The sequence below is a fragment of the Mustelus asterias genome, chromosome 15 (assembly GCF_964213995.1).
Source record: "Mustelus asterias chromosome 15, sMusAst1.hap1.1, whole genome shotgun sequence".
Lineage (NCBI taxonomy): Eukaryota > Metazoa > Chordata > Chondrichthyes > Carcharhiniformes > Triakidae > Mustelus > Mustelus asterias.
In genome coordinates, this window is record NC_135815.1 from 75216150 (window position 1) to 75238402 (window position 22253).

Genomic DNA, 22253 nt, shown 5'->3' on the forward strand with positions numbered 1-22253 from the left:
ACTAGGGAAGCTTTAAGGATCCTAGGAATAGCATCAACATCCATAAGCTACTCACATCAGTCAGCTCAACTGCCCCTAATAGAGTAGCTGGACAAGGGCCCTACTAATGGACCAAGATTAGTTTCACCAAATTTAATTAAATTGACCAGAAATCTTCAAGATCAACAGTGAGAACTTCCAGGGAGTCTTAATAAAGTATCAAGAGATATTCCAAGGCCAGTTAGTCAAGATAATGGGCCTAAAAGCCAAAATTTACATGGATCCTGAGGCCGCACCTTAATTCTAGAGCCCAATCTGTACCTATGCTTTACATGATAAAGATGAATCAGAACTCAAAACATTGGAAAAATTGGGTATCATAAATAGTTTTCGGAGCGGTGGCTCCAATCATCCCTAGGGTTAAGCCTGATAGAACCATCAAGGTATGTGGAGATTACAGACTAACCATCAATCAAGCAGCAAAATTAAATCAGCCTGTACCAAGGATTGAAGATTGAATATTGAAGCTAGCAGGAGGCTTTACTTACACTAAATTTGATATCGTCCATGCATATAAACAATTAGAAATAGATGAGGCATCTCGAAACTTTGTTGCAATCAACATCCACAAAGGCTTATACCTGTATACTTGGCTGCCCTTTGGAGTATTATCAGCATGTGCAATTTTCTAGTGCACGATGGAAAGCTACCAAAGGTGATGGTTTATCTAAGTGATGTACTGGTTACAGTAAGAGTAACTACACAGGAACATCTGGCAAATTTCGAAGAAGTTTCAAAAAGATTTAAGCACATTCCAAGTTCAGGAAGTAACATATCTAGGGTTCAGTGTAGATGCAAACCAGCTGCTCCCAATGGAAGAGAAGTTAAAAACAATTAAAGAAGCACCGGCCTCCAAAACTGTATCAGAACTGAAATATTTTTTTAGGCATGGTGAACTATTATGGGAGATCTATTCCCAACATTTCCACAATGTTGGCACCCCTACACACACAGGCTGCTCAAGAAGCACCAGCCAAAGGTGGAATTGGAAAGAACATCAGAAGAAGGCCTTTGAACAAGTTAAACTGGCAGTGCAGTCCTCCACTCTCAGTTCATTTTGACCCTCAAAAGAGATCATTATTATCTGGGAGTCATCTCCGTACAGAATTGGAGTGATTTTATCGCATAAGGTAGAAGATGGTGCAGAAAGGCCAATCACTTACACCTCAAGGACTCTGACCGATGCTGAAAAAGCTTAGGGGTGATTCTCTCAATCCACTGCGCTGCTCTAGCAGTGCAGCGGGCTGGGAGACATCAACGGAGGCTGTTTAGCAGGCTTGCTGCTGGGCACCACGGCCTCCACGTGTCTCAGGGCCCCAGATTTCGGGCGGCGTCAGCTCCTCGCCAGAAATCGGCGGGGAGTTGCTTTAAATATTTAAATGAACATTTTAATATTATTAGCGGGCCTGGGACTGAAGTCTCCAGGCCCACTAGCCTCCCCCCACTCCCAGCCAGGAATGATTAACTCCAGCTGGGTTTACAACAGCTCCCCACTAATGGGGAGTTGGCGGCCCGACCCTGCTGGAGTGAAAGGATGCCTTAGAGATCGGGGGTAAGGTGGCGATGTGCCTCCTGAGCATTGTCAGCCTGGCAGTGCCAGTCTGACCCCCTGGCACTGCCCAAGGTGTAAAGTGACAATGCCGAAGGAGCACCTTGGCACAGCCCACTGGACATTGGGCCAGAGGGGGACAAGGCCTATTGGGGAGACGGGGCCTGTTGAGGGAGATTGGTGAGGGTGGGGGTCCCACTGCTACTCTGCACTTGGGATCAATGACAGAAGGAGGGAGGACAGCAATTAGGGCTGACCATTGGGGTGGGCGGGGGGGGTTGGCATGGCTGTGGGGAGGGGAGGGGGGTGGCAGGGAAGAAAGAGATCGAGGCAGGCCGGGAGTGGGGGGTGGTGAGGGCTGGCCCGATTAGGTCCGGTAAGGCAGCGATATGGGGTCGCGGGGATGGCCAGCAATTGAGTAGCCCAGCAATCGAGATGCCGGCATTGCGGGGCTACTGCGCATGTACCAATCTCCACTTTGACAGATTGGCGCATGCGCAGTGGCCCGCTCAGCACTATGCTGCCGGCCTCTCCAGTGGGAATAGATTTTCAATCTCCCTCAACAGGCCCCGTCTCCCCAATAGGCCTTGTCCCCCTCTGGCTCACAGATTTTTATCGTGATTCATGCTAGCACACTCTGTGATGCACAGAGTGTGGGAGATTCATTTTGAAATCCCACGAAAAAAAACAGCAGGATTTACTCCAGTTTTTATGCAAATTTCGCACTGAGAACTTTTTTGGGAGAATCTTATTCGCAAATTGAGAAAGAAGGACTAGCCATCATTTTCAGAGTGAAGAAGTTCCATCAGTACATTTATGGATGGTATTTCATAATAGTCACTATTAGGCCTATTTCAGAAGGATAAGGCCTTCCATCCCATAGCTTCAGCATGGATCTGTAATCACTTCAACAAGGCACAGGAAGTTGGCCTCTGGAGTATAAGCTCCCTGATTGAGATCATAATTGCCTGCCCAATCAGGGAGTCTCATCAGTATATACAACTGGGTGTGTCAGGTCTTTTGGCACTCTGGATTCTGACTCTGTACCAGAACTATTCTATGAATGGAATAAAGTTTATAAATAAAGGGAATCTGGTGAAGGGACACCAGCTTCTGAGGAGTTATTTCCTGGTCCAACACCGTGCTCTTTTGATGTGGAGTTGCCGGCGTTGGACTGGGGTAGGCACAGTAAGTAATCTCACAACACCAGGTTGAAGTCCAACAGGTTTATTTTTTAGCACAAGCTTTCAGAGTGCTGCTCCTTCATCAGGTGAGTGCAGGATTTGTTACACAAACAGGGCATATATAGACACAAATTCAATTACAAGATAATGATTGGGATGCGAATCTTAACAGATAATCAAGTCTTTATAGGTGCAGACAATGCGAGTGGAGAGAAGGTTAAGCACAGGTTAAAGAGGTGTGAATTGTCTCCTTCCAGGACAGTTAGTGAAATTTTGCAAGCCCAGGCAAGTCGTGGGGGGTACAGGTAGTGTGACATGAACCCAAGATCCCAGTTGAGGCCATCCTCATGTGTGCGGAACTTGGCTATCAGTTTCTGCTCAGCGATTCTGCATTGTGTGTCTTGAAAGCTGCCTTGAAGAATGCTTACCCGAAGATCAGAGGTTGAATGCCCTTGACTGCTGAAGTGTTCCCCGACAGGAAGGGAACACTCCTGCCTGGTATTGTCGAGCGGTGTCCATTCATCCGTTGTCGTAGCGTCTGCATGGTCTCACCAATGTATCATGCCTCGGGGCATCCTTTCCTGCAGCGTATCAGGTAGACAACGTTGGCCGAGTCACAAGAGTATGTACCGTGTACCTGGTGGATGGTGTTCTCATGTGTCGATGATCCAGCACATCTTGCAGAGGTTGCTATGGCAGGGTTGTGTGGTGTCGTGTTCACTGTTCTCCTGAAGATTGGGTAGTTTGCTGCATACAATGGTTTGTTTGAGGTTGCGCGGTTGTTTGAAAGCAAGTAGTGGAGGTGTGGGGATGGCCTTGGTGAGATGTTCATCTCCATTGATGACATGTTGAAGGCTCCGGAAAAGATGTCATAGCGTCTCTGCTCCGGGGAAGTACTGGACGACGAAGGGTACTCTGTCCGCCTTGTCCCATGTTTGTCTTCTGAGGAGGTTGGTGCGGTTTTTGGCTGTGGCGCCTCGGAACTATCGATCGATGAGTCGAGTGCCATATGCTGTTCTTACGAGGGCATCTTTCAGCATCTGAAGGTGTCGGTTGCAATCCTCCTCATCTGAGCAGATCCTGTGTATATGGAGGGTTTGTCCATAGGGGATGGCTTCTTTAACGTGTTTAGGGTGGAAGCTGGAGAAGTGGAGCATCGTGAGATTATCTGTGAGCTTGCAGTACAGTGAAGTGCTGAGGTGACCGTCCTTGATGGAGATGCATGTGTTCAAGAATGCAACCGATGGTGAGTCTGATGGTGGGATGGAACTTGTTGATGTCATCATATAGTTGTTTCAGTGATTGTTCGCCATGAGTCCAAAGGAAGAAAATGTCATCAGTGTATCTAGTGTATAGTATCGGTTGAAGGTCCTGTGCAGTGAAGAAGTCTTGTTCGAACCTGTGCATGAAGATGTTGCGACTCGGCCAATGTCGTCTCCCTGATACACTGCAGGAAAGGATGCCCCAAAGCATGGTACATTGACAAGACCATGCAGACGTTACAACAACAGATGAATGAACACCGCTCAACAATTACCTTCCTGTCAGGGAACACTTCAGCAGTCAAGGGCATTTATCCTCTGATCTTCAGGTAAGCGTTCTCCAAGGCGGCCTTCAAAACACACGACATCGCAGAATCGCCGAGCAGAAACTGATAGCCAAGTTCCGCACACAGGAGGACGGCCTCAACGGAGATCTTGGGTTCATGTCACACTACCTGTAACCCCCACGACTTGCCTGGGCTTGCAAAATCTCACTAACTGTCCTGGAAGGAGACAATTCACACCTCTTTAACCTGTGCTTAACCCTCTCTCCACTCGCATTGTCTGCAGCTGTAAAGACTTGATTACCTGTTAAGGCTCGCATTCCAACCATTATCTTGTAATTGAGTTTATGTCTATATATGCCCTGTTTGTGAAACAAATCCTGCACTCACCTGATGAAGGAGCAGCGCTCCGAAAGCTCGTGCTACTAAATAAACCTGTTGGACTTTAACCTGGTGTTATGAGACTACTTACTGGGCTCTTTTGCTAGCTGTCTACAAGTATACTTTTCCACATAGGCCAGGCACACAAACATTTCAAACGTGGACACTTTGAGCCGCCTTCCCCGCTGCAAAAGTATACTGCCTCCACCAGTACCACAGGAAATTGTTCTTGCCCTATACTTTGCCCATGTTGGCACAACAGCTCAAGTTTTGAACACAAAAACACCCCATATTACCTTGTGTCAAATACATGGTCCTCCACAGCTGGTAATACAATGACAAGTTTGAGTAAGTCACTGTAGTTAGTCACTGCTGTAATGCAAGAAAGCCAATTTGTGCACAGCAAGCTGCCACGAACTGCAATGTGATAATGGTCAGATCATTATCTCCTTGTTTCTAGAATTCTGATTGAGAGTTAAATATTGACCAGAACCCCAGGGTGAATTCCCTTTGAAATGATGTCATGGAATCTTTTACATCCACCTGAGAGGGCTTCAATTTAATGCTTCACCCACAAGGCAGTACTTCCAGCAGTGGACATCTCCCTCACTAAAGTGGCAGACAACCATCTTTTTTGTGGGATTTAAACCCACAATCTTGCGAATTAGAGACAATTGTGCTAACCACTGAGCCATATCTGAATGAAGAGGTTTCACCTGCATTCCCTATTGGAATAATTGGTGACCATCTCATAATTCTGGCCTCTCCTTCTGGTCTCCCCATAAGTTGAAATACTTTCTCTGTATCTACACTGCCAAATCCTTTTATAATCTTAAAGTTCTCTATTTGATCACCCTCATTGTTCTCTTTTCTTGAGAAAGGAGCCCAAACCTATTTAATCAACCCTATATTTGCACCTAGTCAGTTCTTATTTCTGATATTATTCTTATAAATATTTTGCACCTTTTCCAATACTTCAGTATCCTTTTCATAATGAGTAAGCTTGAACTGTTCATAATACATGTAACGTTCCCTTTTTATAACAACTAGGCTATTTTCACTTATTTTGTTTTTCTGCTTGAGTGCACCTGCCTCTATTGGTTAAAGGTCCTTTCGACAGCCTATTGATCTTTTCAGCTAGAATCCTGGTCTGGTTTATAGAATCCGTACAGTGCAGGTTCAACCCATCCCATCAGTACAGACTCTTTTTGTTCCAGGACCAGTGGTACTGGCCCAATTAAAGGAATTCCTTTTTCCCGCAAAAATTCAGCCACAAGTTCAATTCCATAATCCTGTTGCTCTGTGCCAATTTGCACCTGACATTCTTTTTCTTAAAAAGGGCAGGTGGAGAATGTGAAGGCCATTCCTCTAACCTTACATTTTCCTTTAAAAAGAATGTAAAATTGTGTGTACTTTTAGTGAGTCGACACTCTTGCACTATTTTTGGTCATTTTCCTTTAAGAAACCGAATGTATAATTTCCAATTCCATGCATCTTTGTGGTTTTTGATGTAAATAATTACAGGATTTTTACATGTACAGGTGTGCAAGGAATGTAAATGTTGCAATCTGGAAAATCCAGTCTGCTTAACAACCATTCTATAATTTTAAGATGAGAGGAAATAAGAATTAATTTAACAATGAATCAACCATAAAAATATCAAACTAATTATTACTCAAGCGGATTGATGGATGATTAATCAAGCTACTGAACTCAGGCACTGAAAATGTTTGTAAAAGATTACAGACAATAGCAGTGATAAAAAGTTTAGGCATTGGGAGTCACAATCACCTTTTATTTATCTTACTCCCCAAGATCAACATTCTTCTTTCCAGCCCAATTTTTGATAGATAACACACAATTACAATTTCTCAGTAAATTGGAGCAATTGTAAAAGCAGCAAGTTCCTTCCATGTTTGAAAGATTCTCTTTTGTTCATACTAAAGCTTAATTTTTCCCCATTTAGCATTCACCACATCACCACTCGAACTCCCACAGCAGATAAACTAGGCTACAGCAGATAAGCGAGGACACCAAGGACGATTGCAAATTAATGTGATGTTTTTGATGCCATTAAGTTGAGCAAGGTCAGTAACATCATCCCATATGGTTTCACTCTTCCTCTGGCATCCATAACGGTCCTCTAGTGTTTGATGTTTTCCCCAACCAGACTTAATATGATCAGTCCTAGCATTACCTCAGGGTAGTACAAGTGTTTTTTTCAGTCACCCTGCATCAATATTTAAATTGGTTTGGTTGTAAGTTTCCAAGTATTCATTGTTTTTAAATTAAGTATATGAATGAATAGGTTATTTCTACTGGCTGGCTTTATCAATTGCCTTGGCTTTTTTCGTTTAAAAAAACTTGAGGAAATTTCGAAAAAAATGACAAAAGGATTAATAGGAAAAAGCCAGATGCCTGATCCTGCCAACAGGTGTGACACCAGTTTGCCAGTTTCGTACTATCTATCCCATCAATAAAAATTAGGGGAGGTGTAAAGCAGGCTACCATCTCACCATTAACCATTTTACATGACCATGTGAAGTCTAAATAAGTCTTTACCGTAGAGTTGAATATCAGAATCCATCTCAGAGCAACCCAGGCCTCTAGTTGAACCGGTTGATTGGCCAGGTTAAAAAAAATTGCCCCTGAGATGTGGAGGTTAGAGGGATTAGCAGGTAAAAATATGTGGGGGTAGGGCCTGGGTGGGATTGTGGTCGGTGCAGACTCGATGGGCCGAATGGCCTCCTTCTGCACTGTAGGGTTTCTATGATTTCTATGAACCATGTGAGAGGCACCCACATATGAAAAGAACAAGAGGATGACATCCCTAATCCCGACCCTTACACATGTTTGATAATGTAATGACTTAGGAAGTCCGACTGGAAAGAAACATTGTTTATTTACAGAATGTAAAGTAAAACACGAGCATGGTGTACACACACGAGTCCCTGCCTTAGATTGCAGTTCAGCAGACCCTGTTCTGGGCCTGTCTTTTAAAAGGCTCAGGTAATTAGTTCCAGTTGGGCAGGCCACTGCCTGTTATCAGGAGACTCATACTCAACAAGCCCCACAAGGAGATTAATCAGTGATTCCCTGTGGACTTCGTGGGAGGTTATCATAGCTAGATCCACATAGTAAATATTATTTTGCTATAGTAAGGCTTTCAACCAAGATACAAATCTAAACAACTAGAAATATGCGTTCAGCAGGGCTAACAGCAAGCATACATGTTTTTTTCCCTGTTAACTGATCGCATTCATTAGCAGGTGCTGCAACTCATACATAGGAACATTAGAAATAGCAACATGAGTAGGTCATTCAACTCCTCAGGCCTGCTCCACCTCAACACTGGTGCCCCACAATGTTGTGTTCTCAGCCCTCTACTATACTCCTTATACACCTATGACTCTGTGGCCAAATTCCCCTCCAATTCGATTTTCAAGTTTGCTGACGACGCCACCGTAGTGGATCGGATCTCAAACAATGATGAGACAGAGTACAGGAATGAGACAGATAATCTGGTGAACTGGTGCGGCAACAATAATCTCTCCCTCAATGTCAACAAAACGAAGGAGATTATCATCGACTTCTGGAAGCGTTAAGGAGAACATACCCCTGTCTACATCAATGGGGATGAAGTAGAAAGGGTCGAGAGCTTCAAGTTTTTAGGTGTCCAGATCACCAACAACCTGTCCTGGTCCCCCATGCCGACACTATAGTTAAGAAAGCCCACCAACGCCACTACTTTCTCAGAAGACTGAGGAAATTTGGCATGTCCGCTACGACTCTCACCAACTTTTACAGATGCACCATGGAAAGCATTCTTTCTGGTTGCATCACAGCTTGGTATGGCTCCTGCTCTGCCCAAGACCACAAGGAACTACAAAAGGTCGTGAATGTAGCCCAATCCATCACACAAACCAGCCTCCCATCCACTGACTCTGTCTACACTTCTTGCTGCCTCGGCAAAGCAGCCAGCTTAATTAAGGACCCCACGCACCCCTGACATTCTCTCTTCCACCTTCTTCCTTCGGGAAAAAGATACAAAAGTCTGAGGTCACGTACCAAACGATTCAAGAACAGCTTCTTCCCTGCTGCTGTCAGACTTTTGAATGGACTTACCTTGCATTAAGTTGATCTTTCTCTACACCCTAGCTATGACTGTAACACTACATTCTGCACTCTCTCGTTTCCTTCTCTATGAATGGTATGTTTTGTCTGTATAGCACGCAAGCAACAATACTTTTCACTGTATGTTAATACATGTGACAATAATAAATCAAATCAAATCAAACCAGTAACATCACAGCTGATCTGACATGATCTCAACTCCACCTCCCTGCCTGTTCTCCATAACTCTACTTTCCCTAATCAATCGAAAAAATGCCTAACCCAATCTTTTATATATTCAATCAGCCTCCATCGCTCACTGAGGGAGAAAATTCCAAACACTAATGACCTAAGAGAAGAAATTCCTCCTTATCTTCTTAAATGGGAGAGTCTCTGCTATTTTTAAACTGTGTTCTAAAATTGTGACAGGTGCACAAATGGGCGCCATTCACAATAGCCGCTTTACGCCAGATTTTACAACATTTTCCTGCCGCAAAACGGCACGAAGAGGTTGTAAAATTTCGCATCCTTGCCATCTCCCCTGTCAAGCAGCCTCAGAAAAACTCAGAATGCATTGTCCCTGTTCCAACAGCAAGCTGCAATAAATACATTTTAAAGTTAAAGTTTATTATTGTCACAAGTAGGCTTACATTAACACTGCAATGAAGTTACTGTGAAAATCCCCAAGTCGCCACATTCTAGCACCTGTTTAGGTACACTGAGGGAAAATTTAGCATAGCCAGTGCACCTAACCAGCACATCAAATTTGTAACCATAGCATCTTGTTCATAGTAAGGTTACAGCTTGGCCTATTACATGAAAATCATAGCAAAAACTTTATTTAGGAGAAGAACAGCATGTTCAATGAACAAAATACAGGATATCGTGGAAGATTTTTCAGCGGAATCACAATGCTTCGCTGACGTCATTGTGGCTTTGTGCAAGGTGTGGGATAAGCTTTGGTAGCAGTCTTTGTGGACCATTGAAGTATTTTAACCAGAGTCTTGCAGCTGTACCCACAATGTGGAGATGCCGGTGTTGGACTGGCTTACTGTGTTGTACCCACAAACAGCCCATTTCAATCATTAAAAGCAAAGAAAATCCACAGTTCACACACACATACTATATAATGCACCAAATATTCAACAAATTTTTACCTCTTGTGTTAGGATAACAATGCAGATTATACCAAAAATAGATAACAAGGCACTGAATTGGTCTATCAAAATATATCCAATTTGTTAAGGAACTGACTTGTGAGTCACTTCAGAGCAAGCTGATAGGCTGTTTTTTCGTACGGCTCAAGTTAAGAATAGTCTTGCTCATCTCCCTGACACAGAAATCCAATATGTAAAGTTATGTTCAAAACTCATTAAACTACCCGATTTATTTAATCGATTTGTCTGAAATTAATCCCTAACTGGTAATAGCGTTGTAATCTCCAATAATGCCTTCTTCTACTGTACAATTAAGACACAAACCTGTCCAATCCTCGGTAGTATAGTGGTTAGTATCCCCGCCTGTCACGCGGGAGACCGGGGTTCAATTCCCCGCCGGGGAGGTACTAGTATTTTTTTTCACACAGGCATTATATTCCAAACTAAAACATTATATAATTTTTTTAATGCTTGATAATTCCTCAATCATTTCGCACATTTCCTTTCCTTAAAATGCGCGTTTTCTAAAGTGAATGTCAGCCTAACAAATCTCATGCACACAAGTGTCACTGATAAAATTTAAACAACACCTCGCAAGAAGGCGGTTTTGTTTTTCAACCAGTCACCTACCGATCATTTCTTTGATCGCTTCAGCTCTATGAGGGAGGGAGGGTAACTTCTTGTAATTTGGGAAGAGCCGAACTTTATGTGCCAGGTCAACTGTACAGTATTATCGTCAAAAACCTGTCGGCCGGTTCACTCGGCGCCTGCGTGCTAACGTCCTCGTCAAGTGAGTGCCGGGATTGTTTATCAACAACGTCGAGAAAGCGCGCGAGGGGCTCGAGCGCAAAGGCAGGAGTGAGGGGAGGGAAATCGGAGAGCGCGCGAGGGGCTCGAGCGTTGGGGGGTGTGGAGAGTGCGCGAGGGGCGCTCGAGGGGGCTCGCAGTGCGGGCGATGTGACGTGATAGATGAACGATTATTTAAAAAAAGAGTCAAAGGAGGTCTCAAGAGATTGTGAGGAAGCCGTGGGGGGAGCGGGCGGCGGGGGGGGAGGTGAGGTGATGGGGGTGAGTCAATGAGTGAGGCCGATTGCGAGAGTTGAAGTCTGAGGGCTTCTGCTCGGGAGGGGAAGCGACCAACGTGCTCTCCTTCCTGTGAAAGTTGTGGGTTGTTTTGGGGGGATTTTTTTTGAATTGCCCAAGAGCGAAAAATAAAAAGAAGTTTTCTGTGGTGGAGGCGCCCGGGTTCAAAAGACAAACCGGCCTCAGTGTCACGTGCTAGCTGTCAAACTGAAATAACGGGGCGCGTTCTGAGGCGACGGAAATGACGGCGTTTGTTTAACATCTCCCTTAGCAACGCAGCTGCCAGCAAAACCAGCAGCTGTTTTGTCAACCAAGATTTTGTTAGAGCCGCCGCAAGAGGAATACAACAACAGCGGAATTTGTTCAGTAGGAGGTGTCTCACTGCTACTCTGCCCTCACAACAAATAAAATGCCAGCTGCCTACGCAGTGGAAAAGAGCAACCAGAAACTTCTGGCGGCAATGTATCAAAGACCCAAGAAGGATCATAGAGTAACTGAAGGTTTCACAGTGAAAGCCATGATGAAAAATTCCATTGTAAGTAGTTAAATATTCATTGGATCACATGCATGAACGAAGACTACAAGTTACGCTAATCTCCCTCTTATTGGGACCTGTGTGAGGTTAAGAACATTTTCTCTCAGCACTGTCTCACTCTCTTATAACAACAACTTTTTACATTTGCCCGAACTCAGCCAGTCCAAATCCACACGATCGTTTATTCTATAACATGCACTTTTGTAGCACCCTTTTAAAGTAGCGAAATGTCCCACCAAACTTGTCCTGTGTTCAATAACCGAGACTAGACGAGAAGCAAAACTCCGAACTGTCTGTTAAGAAAAGTTTCACAAGTGTCATTCTCAGAGGTTTGGAACAATTCGTGAAATTCTGTGTCCGAAATAAAATCATTTTGTTTCGGATTAGGCAAAAGGCAGGAAGATACTTTTTTTATTCAGTTGTATGCGTTAACAGGTGTTCATTGAAATTCTCTGAGCTCCTGACAGTTCAGCAAGCTTATTTAGTGAGTAGTTAAATCCTGCAAACAAGGAAGATAACAGGTTCTGACTCCTGAGTTAATCAATGTCAGGCAGCAGTGGTTTTCAAGCTACACAAAAGCAAAATACTGCGGTTACTAGAAATCTGAAATAAAACCAGAAAATGTTTAAAATGCTTCAAGTCAAGCAGCAACTCTGGAGAACAGAAACAAAGTCAACATTTCAAGTCAATGACCTTTTGACTCTGTTCCTTTCGTGGTACTGTTGGTTTCAGCATGTCCAGGCCAGGAAAGACAACATTTGTAGTTTTCTGTTCCTGCAAGGGGAAATGCAGCTGAGTTCCCCGACACTACATTCTCAATGTTCACATTTAGCGAACTAGTAATGGTTCGGGAATGTTCGGGGGGGAATAAAAAAAAGAAACAAAATACTCATTGGTGTTTATTTAAAATGTCCAAATTCCGCCTGGAAATCTTCAGTGTTAGTCTCCGCATCAACTGGTCATTTAGAGCGGTGGAAAGTACATCGCCTGCTGGGTTGAATGGTTGCAGCCTCAGGATGAGTCTCAGGACTTCAGCTCGGGTCAAATAGAATTCTGAGATTGCGAACAACGTGGACTTTGTGGCCGGAGCTGAATTCTTCCAAGTATTTAACTGGAAGAAGTTTCTGCTCATCCTCAACTGGATATCGGCCAGACAGCTCACGCATCGGTAGTGGAGCAGTGGCACGGAGTGTGTCAATGATTGCTGTTTTAACGCTGGTAGCTTCTATACATGATGTGGAGATGCCGGCGTTGGACTGGGGTAAACACAGTAAGAAGTTTAACAACACCAGGTTAAAGTCCAACAGGTTTATTTGGTAGCAAAAGCCACACAAGCTTTCGAGGCTCTGAGCCCCTTCTTCAGGTGAGTGGGAATTCTGTTCACAAACAGAACTTATAAAGACACAGACTCAATTTACATGAATAATGGTTGGAATGCGAATACTTACAACTAATCCAGTCTTTAAGAAACAAAACAATGGGAGTGGAGAGAGCATCAAGACAGGCTAAAAAGATGTGTATTGTCTCCAGACAAGACAGCCAGTGAAACTCTGCAGGTCCACGCAACTGTGGGAGTTACAAATAGTGTGACTTAAACCCAATATCCCGGTTGAGGCCGTCCTTGTGTGTGCGGAACTTGGCTATCAGTTTCTGCTCAGCGACTCTGCGCTGTCGTGTGTCGCGAAGGCCGCCTTGGAGAACGCTTACCCGAATATCAGAGGCCGAATGCCCGTGACCGCTGAAGTGCTCCCCAACAGGAAGAGAACAGTCTTGCTTGGTGATTGTCGAGCGGTGTTCATTCATCCATTGTCGCAGCGTCTGCATAGTTTCCCCAATGTAGACAGAGTACCCTTCGTTGTCCAGTACTTCCCCGGAGCGGAGAAGCTACGGCATCTCCTCCGGAGCCTTCAACATGTCATTGCTGAAGACGAACATCTCGCCAAGGCCATCCCCACACCCCCACTTCTTGCCTTCAAACAACCGCACAACCTCAAACAGACCATTGTCCGCAGCAAACTACCCAGCCTTCAGGAGAACAGTGACCAAGACACCACACAACCCTGCCACAGCAACCTCTGCAAGACGTGCCGGATCATCGACACAGATGCCATCATCTCACGTGAGAACACTATCCACCAGGTACACGGTACATACTCTTGCAACTCGGCCAACGTTGTCTACCTGATACGCTGCAAGAAAGGATGTCCCGAGGCATGGTACATTGGGGAAACTATGCAGACGCTGCGACAACGGATGAATGAACACCGCTCGACAATCACCAGGCAAGACTGTTCTCTTCCTGTTGGGGAGCACTTCAGCGGTCACGGGCATTCGGCCTCTGATATTCGGGTAAGCGTTCTCCAAGGCGGCCTTCGCGACACATGACAGCGCAGAGTCGCTGAGCAGAAACTGATAGCCAAGTTCCGCACACACAAGGACGGCCTCAACCGGGATATTGGGTTTATGTCACACTATTTGTAACTCCCACAGTTGCGTGGACCTGCAGAGTTTCACTGGCTGTCTTGTCTGGAGACAATACACATCTTTTTAGCCTGTCTTGATGCTCTCTCCACTCCCATTGTTTTGTTTCTTAAAGACTGGATTAGTTGTAAGTATTCGCATTCCAACCATTATTCATGTAAATTGAGTCTGTGTCTTTATAAGTTCTGTTTGTGAACAGAATTCCCACTCACCTGAAGAAGGGGCTCAGAGCCTCGAAAGCTTGTGTGGCTTTTGCTACCAAATAAACCTGTTGGACTTTAACCTGGTGTTGTTAAACTTCTTACTGAGCTTCTATACTGGCAGCAAAATTCTTCTGCAGTTTTTTTTCGGATTGTAAAGCACTGATAATCATTTTTCTTCACCATCCAAAATGTCTTATTATTTTTCACTTACAAGGAACGGTGGTTTGCCAATTGTAGCTTCTTACTTTAGATTTTTTTTACCTCTAATATCTTTGTGGATAGCCTGAAGGCATGTTACAAATTATCTTGTGTTTTCTAAATTTGCCTATTTATTGATGATCTGGACAGGGGCATTTGGGGTATGTATCCTCAGTAAATGTGCAGAGGATGCATTTGCAAGGGTTAATACAGTAAAGAATTACAATCGAATGCAAAGAAATGCATGTGGGAAATAGATAAATCATGCCAAATGTTATTTAACATAAATAAATGCAATGTCATGAATATTGGTAGGACCTCAAAAAATATAGGTAGGACCAATACAGAATACATTAATTTCCAGGGAAGAATAGTGGAAATGGTTGAGAGAAAGAGATCCAGGTGTTATTGTGTACATGGGGTGGAGATCCGGCATTGGACTGGAGTGGGCACAGTAAGAAGCCTCACAACACCAGGATAAAGTCCAACAGGTTTATTTGGAATCACGAGCTTTCAGAGTGCTGCTCCTTCATCAGGTGAGTGGAGGTAGGTTCATAAACATGTATAGGCAAAGACACAATTGCGAGATAATTACAGATTGGAATGTGATGAATGGTTGGAATGCAAGTCTTCACAGGTACAAAGAGTTTGCATGGAGAGGGAGATGATAACAGGTTAAAGAGGTATGAATTGTCTCCAGCCAGGACAGTTCGTAGGATTTTGCAAATCCAGGCAGTATGGTGGGGGTTACAAGTAGCGTGATATGAACCCAAGATCCCGGCTGAGGCCATCCTCATGCGTGCGGAACTTGGCTATCAGTTTCTGCTCAGCGATTCTGCGTTGTCTTATGTCTTGAAGGCCGCCTTGGAGAACACTTACCCAAAGATTAGAGGCTGAATGCCTTTGACTTCTGAAGTGCTCCCCGATTGGAAGGGATCACTCCTGCCTGGCGATCGTTGCGCGGTGTCCGTTCATCCGTTGTCGTAGCGTCTGCATGGTCTCGCCGATATCCCAAATTGTCTCCTGGCTGGAGACAATTCACACCTCTTTAACCTGTGGATCATCCCTCTCTCCACGCACACTGTTTGTACTTGTAAAGACTTGATTACCTGGAAAGACTTGCATTCCAATCATTCTTCACATTCCAATCTGTAATTATCTTCCAATCGTGTCTTTGCCTCGATATGCCATGTTTGTGAACCTACGTCCACTCACCTGATGAAGGAGCAGTGTTTTGAAAGCAAATAAACTTATTGGGCTTTAACCTGGTGTTGTTGTGAGACTTCTCATTGTGTACAGTTCACTGATGGTTCATAACCAATGCAGAGAAGTTGTAAGTAAAGCAAAAAGCATTTGGTTGTATTAATAGGATAATTCAGTACAAATAAAAGGACACCATTCTGTCATTATTGGATCATCAATGAAATGGAATCAGGTATACTTTGCCCAATGTTGCTGCCCTCTCTGCCTCTCACCTTTGCCAATTGTCTTTGTTATTTCTTCGTTCCTATCATTTTGTGTGCCTTTGCACAGATTTGACTCTTGTATTTGTCACCTAAGTCTTCAGTATTTGTTGACGTGTCCCCAGAATCTATTTTCTTTTTTGTGTCATGTACCATTGATGTGGGCTATTAATTATAATCTACTGAGCTGGTTGCTTTATTATATTTTAGGAGAAAAAATTTCCAGTGGGAAAATAATTATGTAACGGTTGAACAGGAAGTAGCATTTAATTTTGAGAACAAAGGAGACATATCTACATATCAGAAAGGAGCAAAAGCGACTTTGGCAAACAGCAGACCTTTAAGCATTAGAAAATGGCAGAAAAATTGCACTTGTATCTTGGGGAGCATGTAGTATTGAATTGTAAGAGAACAGGCAGACAGTGGGGTAATATTTAATTATTTTTCTGTGTCGGAGAACAGAAAGTATTGAGTTGTAAGAGGAAAGGCTGGCAGCAGAGAAATATTCTTCTCTTGCTCTGCAGGTAGTGCCATTAACTTTCAATAAACAGCAGGACAATATATCTAAAAGGAGCAAGTTATCAGGTAGTGAGAAACATCTGTTTATTTATCTGGGAACAAATACTGAGAAAGACCAGCAGGGAAAAAACAAACTCATAGGTTTTAAATTTAACATTAAATAAATTCAAGGACAATTGATTTATTTTTTTTTTTAAAGTCAGCAACAGATAAAATAAAGAAGGTTTACCTACGCATAAGGACGAAAGAATATAGAGGATAGAGTTGGAAAAAAAGTTCAAAACGTTCATGTCATAGCTGAGCTATGCAACTATTTCATAACCAATAATCGTTTACATGATATTATAAATGCTTACATATCTCTTTAACCTTGTTAGCATATAAACTTTACCAAAAATTGTAATGGTGGAGGTGTCTGAATATGCAAGATTTTAAGTTAAATGCAACATATAAGAAATATATTGTGTCTTATCGATCAATGAGGATACAGTTCCTCTATTTGTCAGTTTAAAACAATATGAAAATTCAACCAGCAAATATGATTCAAGATATTCTCCATTTTGCCCTATTTTGTAAGATAGAGTTGTAAACATATTTTAATGGATGGTGACCCTTGTTTTAAAGAAACATTGGTGCAGATATAAGTCTAAAGGTGGCTTTGGAGCAGTATTTAGAAATGCATTGCAAAACCTGGAAGTCAACTCAGTGGGGTGGCATCTGCAATCACAACTTAATTGAAAAACATAATTTTGACTTTGAAATTTTAAGGACATAAGAAGTCGTAGCAGGAGTCAACTATATAGTTATAGTTCATTAAGCCTACTCTGATTCAACTCCTCTTTACCACCTGCTTCCATACCCCTTGATTCCCAGAGATACTAAATATCTAACTCAGCCTTGAATATACTCAATGATAGAATATCTACATATAGAGCCATACAGCGTAGGAAAGGCTCTTCAGCCCATCGAGTTTGCACCAACCATAACTACCATTAAATTGCACAAATCCCATTTTCCAGCACATGTCCCAGATGCCTTAACTATCCTATTTACCTGCTCTGCTGCCTTCAGGGATCTGTGAATAAGCACCCCAAGATTCATCTGTTCCTCTGAGCTTCCTAGTGTCCTGCCATTCATTAATAATCCCTTGTCTTGTTACTTCTTCCAAAGTGCATCACCTTGCATTTATCAGGGTTAAATACCATCTACCACTGTTCTGCCCATCTGACCAACCCATCTGTATCTTCCAGTAACCTATTACTTCTTCTTTGCTATTAACCACCCTACCAATCTTGGTGTCGTCTGCAAACTTGCTTATTATTTCCCCACACATTATCATCTATATCATTTATATATATATATAACAAACAATAAGGTTCCCAGCGTGAACCTTGTGATACGCCATTGTTTGAGTGGCCTCCTGTCACTCAAACAGCCTTTTACCACCACCCTTTGTTTAAGTTTATTGATTAATGTCACAAGTGGGCTTACAATAACACTGCAATGAAGTTGCTGTGAAAATCCTCTTGTCGCCTCACCCGGGTACCTGTTTGGGTAACTGAGGGAGAATTTAGCATAGCCAATGCACCTAACCTGCACATCTTTGGACTGTAGGAGGAAACCCGAGCACCCAAAAGAAACCCATGATGACATGGGGAGAATATGCAGACTCCGCACAGACAGTGACCCAAGCCAGGAATCGAACCCGGGTCCCTGGCACTGTGAGGCAGCAGTGCTAACCACTGTGCCACCCTATTACTAAGCCAGATCCATCTCGCCAAGTTTCCCTGAATTCCATATGCTTCAACCTTCTCAATCAGACTCCCATGTGGGACCTTGTCAAAGGCTTTGCTAAAATCAGTATAAACTACATCGTCAACTGCACTTGCCTCATCCACACATTCAATCACGTTTTTGAAAACTTCTATCAAATTTGTTAGGCATGATCTCTGACAAAGCCATGCTGACTATCCTTTATTAACCCATGGCTTTCGAAGTGGAGATTAATTCTCTCCTTCAGAATTTTCTCCAATAGTTTTCCCACCGCTACCGTGAAACTCACCAATCTGTAATTTCCTGGTTCATCTCTATCACTCTTCTTGAAATGTGGAACCACATTAACCATCCTCCCATCCTCTCCCCCATGGCCAGATTTGCGTCAGACCCCTTGCAATTCCCTGCCTCGCCTCCTACAGCAGTCTGGGATGCAATTCATCCAGACCTGGGGATTGTCCAACTTTAGGCCTGTCAGAGCTTCCAACCCCTCCTCATTTCCAATGTCAAACTGTACAAGTTCCTCACAGTCCCTTTTCCTGAATTCTGTACATATGTTCTCCTCTGCCCGAGTGAAGTATTAATTTAACACCGCTCCCATGTCCTGTGGCTTCACACACATTGCCCTTTGGTCTCTAATGGGCCCCACTCTTTCCCTGGTTAACCTCTCCTCCTTAATGTATTTATAAAGTGTCTTGGGATTCTCTCTAATCTTGTTCACAAGTTCTTATTTCATGCCTCTTTTTGCTCTTCTATTTGCTTTCTTAAATTCCCTCTTGCACTTCCTAAATTCTTATAAGACCACAGCTGAATTGCTACTTTGGACTTTCTAAAAGCTCTTCTTTTCTTCCTTATTCAGTCCTGAATTGTCCTAGACATCCATGGTTCCCTGAACTTACCACTCCTACATGTCCCCCTCTAGGGAACATATTGGACCTGTACCCAGTTCCTTTTTGAATGTCTCCCACTGCTCTGCCGTAGACTTTCCTGCAAGGATCTGTTTCCAGTCAACTTTGGCCAGATCCTGCCTTATTTTAATAAAATCTGCCTTCCCCTAATCCAAAGCCGTCTTTTGCAGCTCGTCTTTCTTCTTGTTCATAACAAACTTGAACCATATCGTGTTGTGGTTGCGATTGCTAAAATGCTCCCCCACTGCCAAATTGAGGCTTTGTTTGGCTTTGTTCCCCAGAACGAGATCCTGCATTGCTTCATCCCTGTTGGGCCTGGTATATTTGAAACAAAAACTCCCTTGAATACATTTCAAGAAATCCGTCCCCTCTAAACCCTTTACACTATGAATATCCCAATTTATTTTGGGAAAGTTGAAATCCCCTAGTATAATTACCTGAATATTATTCTTACACACCTCAGTGAACTGTCTTCATTTCTGCTCCTCTATTTCCCGTTGACTCTTTGGGAGCCTATAATACACTCCCAGTAATGTGGCTGTACCCTTTATATTTCTAAGTTCTAGCCACAAAGCTTCGTTTGAAGACCCTTCTAAGATATCATCTCTCCTTATTGCAGTAATTTACTCCTTAATAATGCTACACCACCTCCCTTTTTACATCCTCCGCTGTCTCACCTAAGATCCTATACCCCAGAATGTTGAGCTGCCAGTCCTGCTCTTCCCTCAACCATGTTTCTGTGATGGCAACAATATCACACTTCCACGTCTCAATCCATGCCCTTAACTCATCAGTCTTACCTATTACACTCTTAGCATTAAAATAAAGACCATCCAGCCTTGACTTACTCTCTTGACACTCAACATAGCTGAACTCACTCTGACTTGCTTCCTTTATTTCAGCATGATGTGTCTCTATTTTGTTCTGTGTTCCCTCCCCCTGCTAGACTAGTTTAAACTCCTCTGAATAGCTCTAGCAAACCTACCCGCAAGGATGCTGGCCCCAATATGATTCAGGTGCAGACTGTCCTGTTTGTACGCCTCTCACCTTGCTCAGAAACAGTCCCAGTGATCCAGGAATCTAAAACCCTCCCTCTGGCACCAACTCTTGAGCCACGCTTTCATCTGCCTCATTTTCCTATTTCTATATTCACTTGCATTTGGCACTGGGAGTAATCCAGAGATTACAACTGTTGAGGTCCTGCTTTTTGCTCTACTGCCTAGCTCCCTGAATTCGTGATGCAAGACCTCATTCCTCACTTTACCTATATCATTGATGCCAACATGTATCATGACCCTTTGACTCATCACCCTCCCCTTTCAGAATGTCCTGCAGCCGTTCATTGACGTCCCTGACTCTGGCACCAGGGAGGCAACACACCATCCTGGAGTCAAATATACAGCCACAGAAATGCCTGTCTGCTCACCTGACTAATTAATCCCCTATCACTATTGCTCTTCCTTTCGTCTTCCTCCCCCTTGTACAATCGAGCCACTTGTGGTGCCATAAGCTTGGCTCTGACTGCACTCCTCTGAAGTACCAATACCTCATCAGCTTCCAAAATGGAATACCGATTAGTGAATGGGACCCCAGGGGATTCCTGCACTATCTCCCTGTTCTTCCTGGACTGCCTGGTGGTCACCCATTCCCTTCTTTCCTGCAATCCCTTGAGCTTTGGTGTGACCACCTCTGTAAACGTGCTATCTACGTAACTTTCAGCCCCAGTGTCTCCAGCCACTGCTCCAGCTCTGAAAGCTGGAGCTCCAGTTTCTGCAGCTGAGAGCACTTCCTGCAAGACTGAGTTTCACAGATTTTTTTGATTGACACAGGAGTTGAGGGTTATGAGGGACAGACAAGAAAGTGATGTTAAAGCCACAATCAGATTGGCCTTGATCATATTTAACTGACTTGATGGGCTCCTTTTCTTATGATCTTATTTTTAAATAAAATAAAAATTGAAAGTTAAATAAGAGGGAAATTACATATGTACACATTAATCTAAATTTAATATGAGGGGTGTGCATTTAGTTGGAACTTTATTATATGTATCTGTTACTCTTTCTTGTTTGTGGTACTGTGGTTTAAATTGTGATGTTAAATGTGTTTTTCTGACACACAACAGCTGCTAATTTAAACTGTGAGTATATAGAACATAGAACATTACAGCGCAGTACAGGCCCTTCGGTCCTTGATGTTGCGCCGACCTGTGAAACCAATCTAAAGCCTATCTAACCTACACTATTCCAATATCATCCATATATTTATCCAATGACCCTTTAAATGCCCTTAATGTTTGCGAGTCCACTACTGTTGCAGGCAGGGCATTCCATGTCCTTACTACTCTCTGAGTAAAGAACCTACCTCTGACATCTGTCCTATATCTATCACCCCTCAATTTAAAGCTATGTCCCCTCATGTTAGCCATCACCGTCTGAGGAAAAAGGCTCTCACTGTCCACCCTATCTAATCCTCTGATCATCTTATATGCCTCTATTAAGTCACCTCTTAACCTTCTTCTCTCTAACGAAAACAGCCTCAAGTTCCTCAGCCTTTCCTCATAAGACCTTCCCACTATACCAGGCAACATCCTGGTAAATCTCCTCTGCACCCTTTCCAATGCTTCCACATCCTTCCTATAATGTGGCGAACAGAACTGTATGCAATACTCCAAGTGCGGCCGCACCAGAGTTTTGTACAGCTGCTACATGACCTCATGGCTCCGAAACTCAATCCCTCTACCAATAAAAGCTAATACACCATACGCCTTCTTAACAACCCTATCAACCTGGGCGCCAACTTTCAGTGATCTATGCACATGGACACTGAGATCTCTCTGCTCATCCACACTACCAAGTATCTTACCATTAGCCCAGTACTCTGTATTCCTGTTACTCCTTCCAAAGTGAATCACCTCACACTTTTCCGCATTAAACTCCATTTTCCACCTCTCAGCCCAGCTCTGCAGCTTATCTATGACCCTCTGTAACCTGCAACATCCTTCCGCACTGTCCACAACTCCACCGACTTTAGTGTCATCCGCAAATTTACTAACCCATCCTTCTACGCCCTCATCCAGGTCATTTATAAAAATGACAAACAGCAGTGGTCCCAAAACAGATCC

General features: G+C 43.4%; 2 protein-coding genes and 1 non-coding gene across 9 annotated transcripts in view; 2 read left to right on the forward strand and 1 right to left on the reverse strand.

Moving 5' to 3' along the window:
* prkn (parkin RBR E3 ubiquitin protein ligase) overlaps positions 1 to 10745 on the reverse strand; it is a 1119547-nt gene extending 1108802 nt beyond the window's left edge. For all 3 annotated transcript variants that reach the window (XM_078230130.1, XM_078230129.1, XM_078230132.1), the window contains exon 1: positions 10600 to 10745. In XM_078230130.1, the coding sequence (XP_078086256.1) occupies positions 10600 to 10606 (7 nt within the window). In that variant the 5' untranslated portion in view covers positions 10607 to 10745. The remainder of the gene's footprint in view (positions 1 to 10599) is intronic.
* On the forward strand, positions 10302 to 10373 carry trnad-guc (transfer RNA aspartic acid (anticodon GUC)). Its single transcript has one exon. It is a non-coding gene; the product is annotated as a tRNA-Asp (tRNA).
* LOC144504574 (parkin coregulated gene protein homolog) overlaps positions 10688 to 22253 on the forward strand; it is a 357038-nt gene continuing 345472 nt past the window's right edge. For 3 of the 5 annotated variants that reach the window (XM_078230136.1, XM_078230134.1, XM_078230138.1), the window contains exon 1: positions 10796 to 11587. In XM_078230136.1, coding sequence (XP_078086262.1) covers positions 11462 to 11587 — 126 coding nt within the window. In that variant the 5' untranslated portion in view covers positions 10796 to 11461. Of the gene's footprint in view, positions 10760 to 10795; positions 11588 to 22253 lie in introns of those variants that run through there. The other 2 variants (XM_078230135.1, XM_078230137.1) reach the window with 2 other exon arrangements.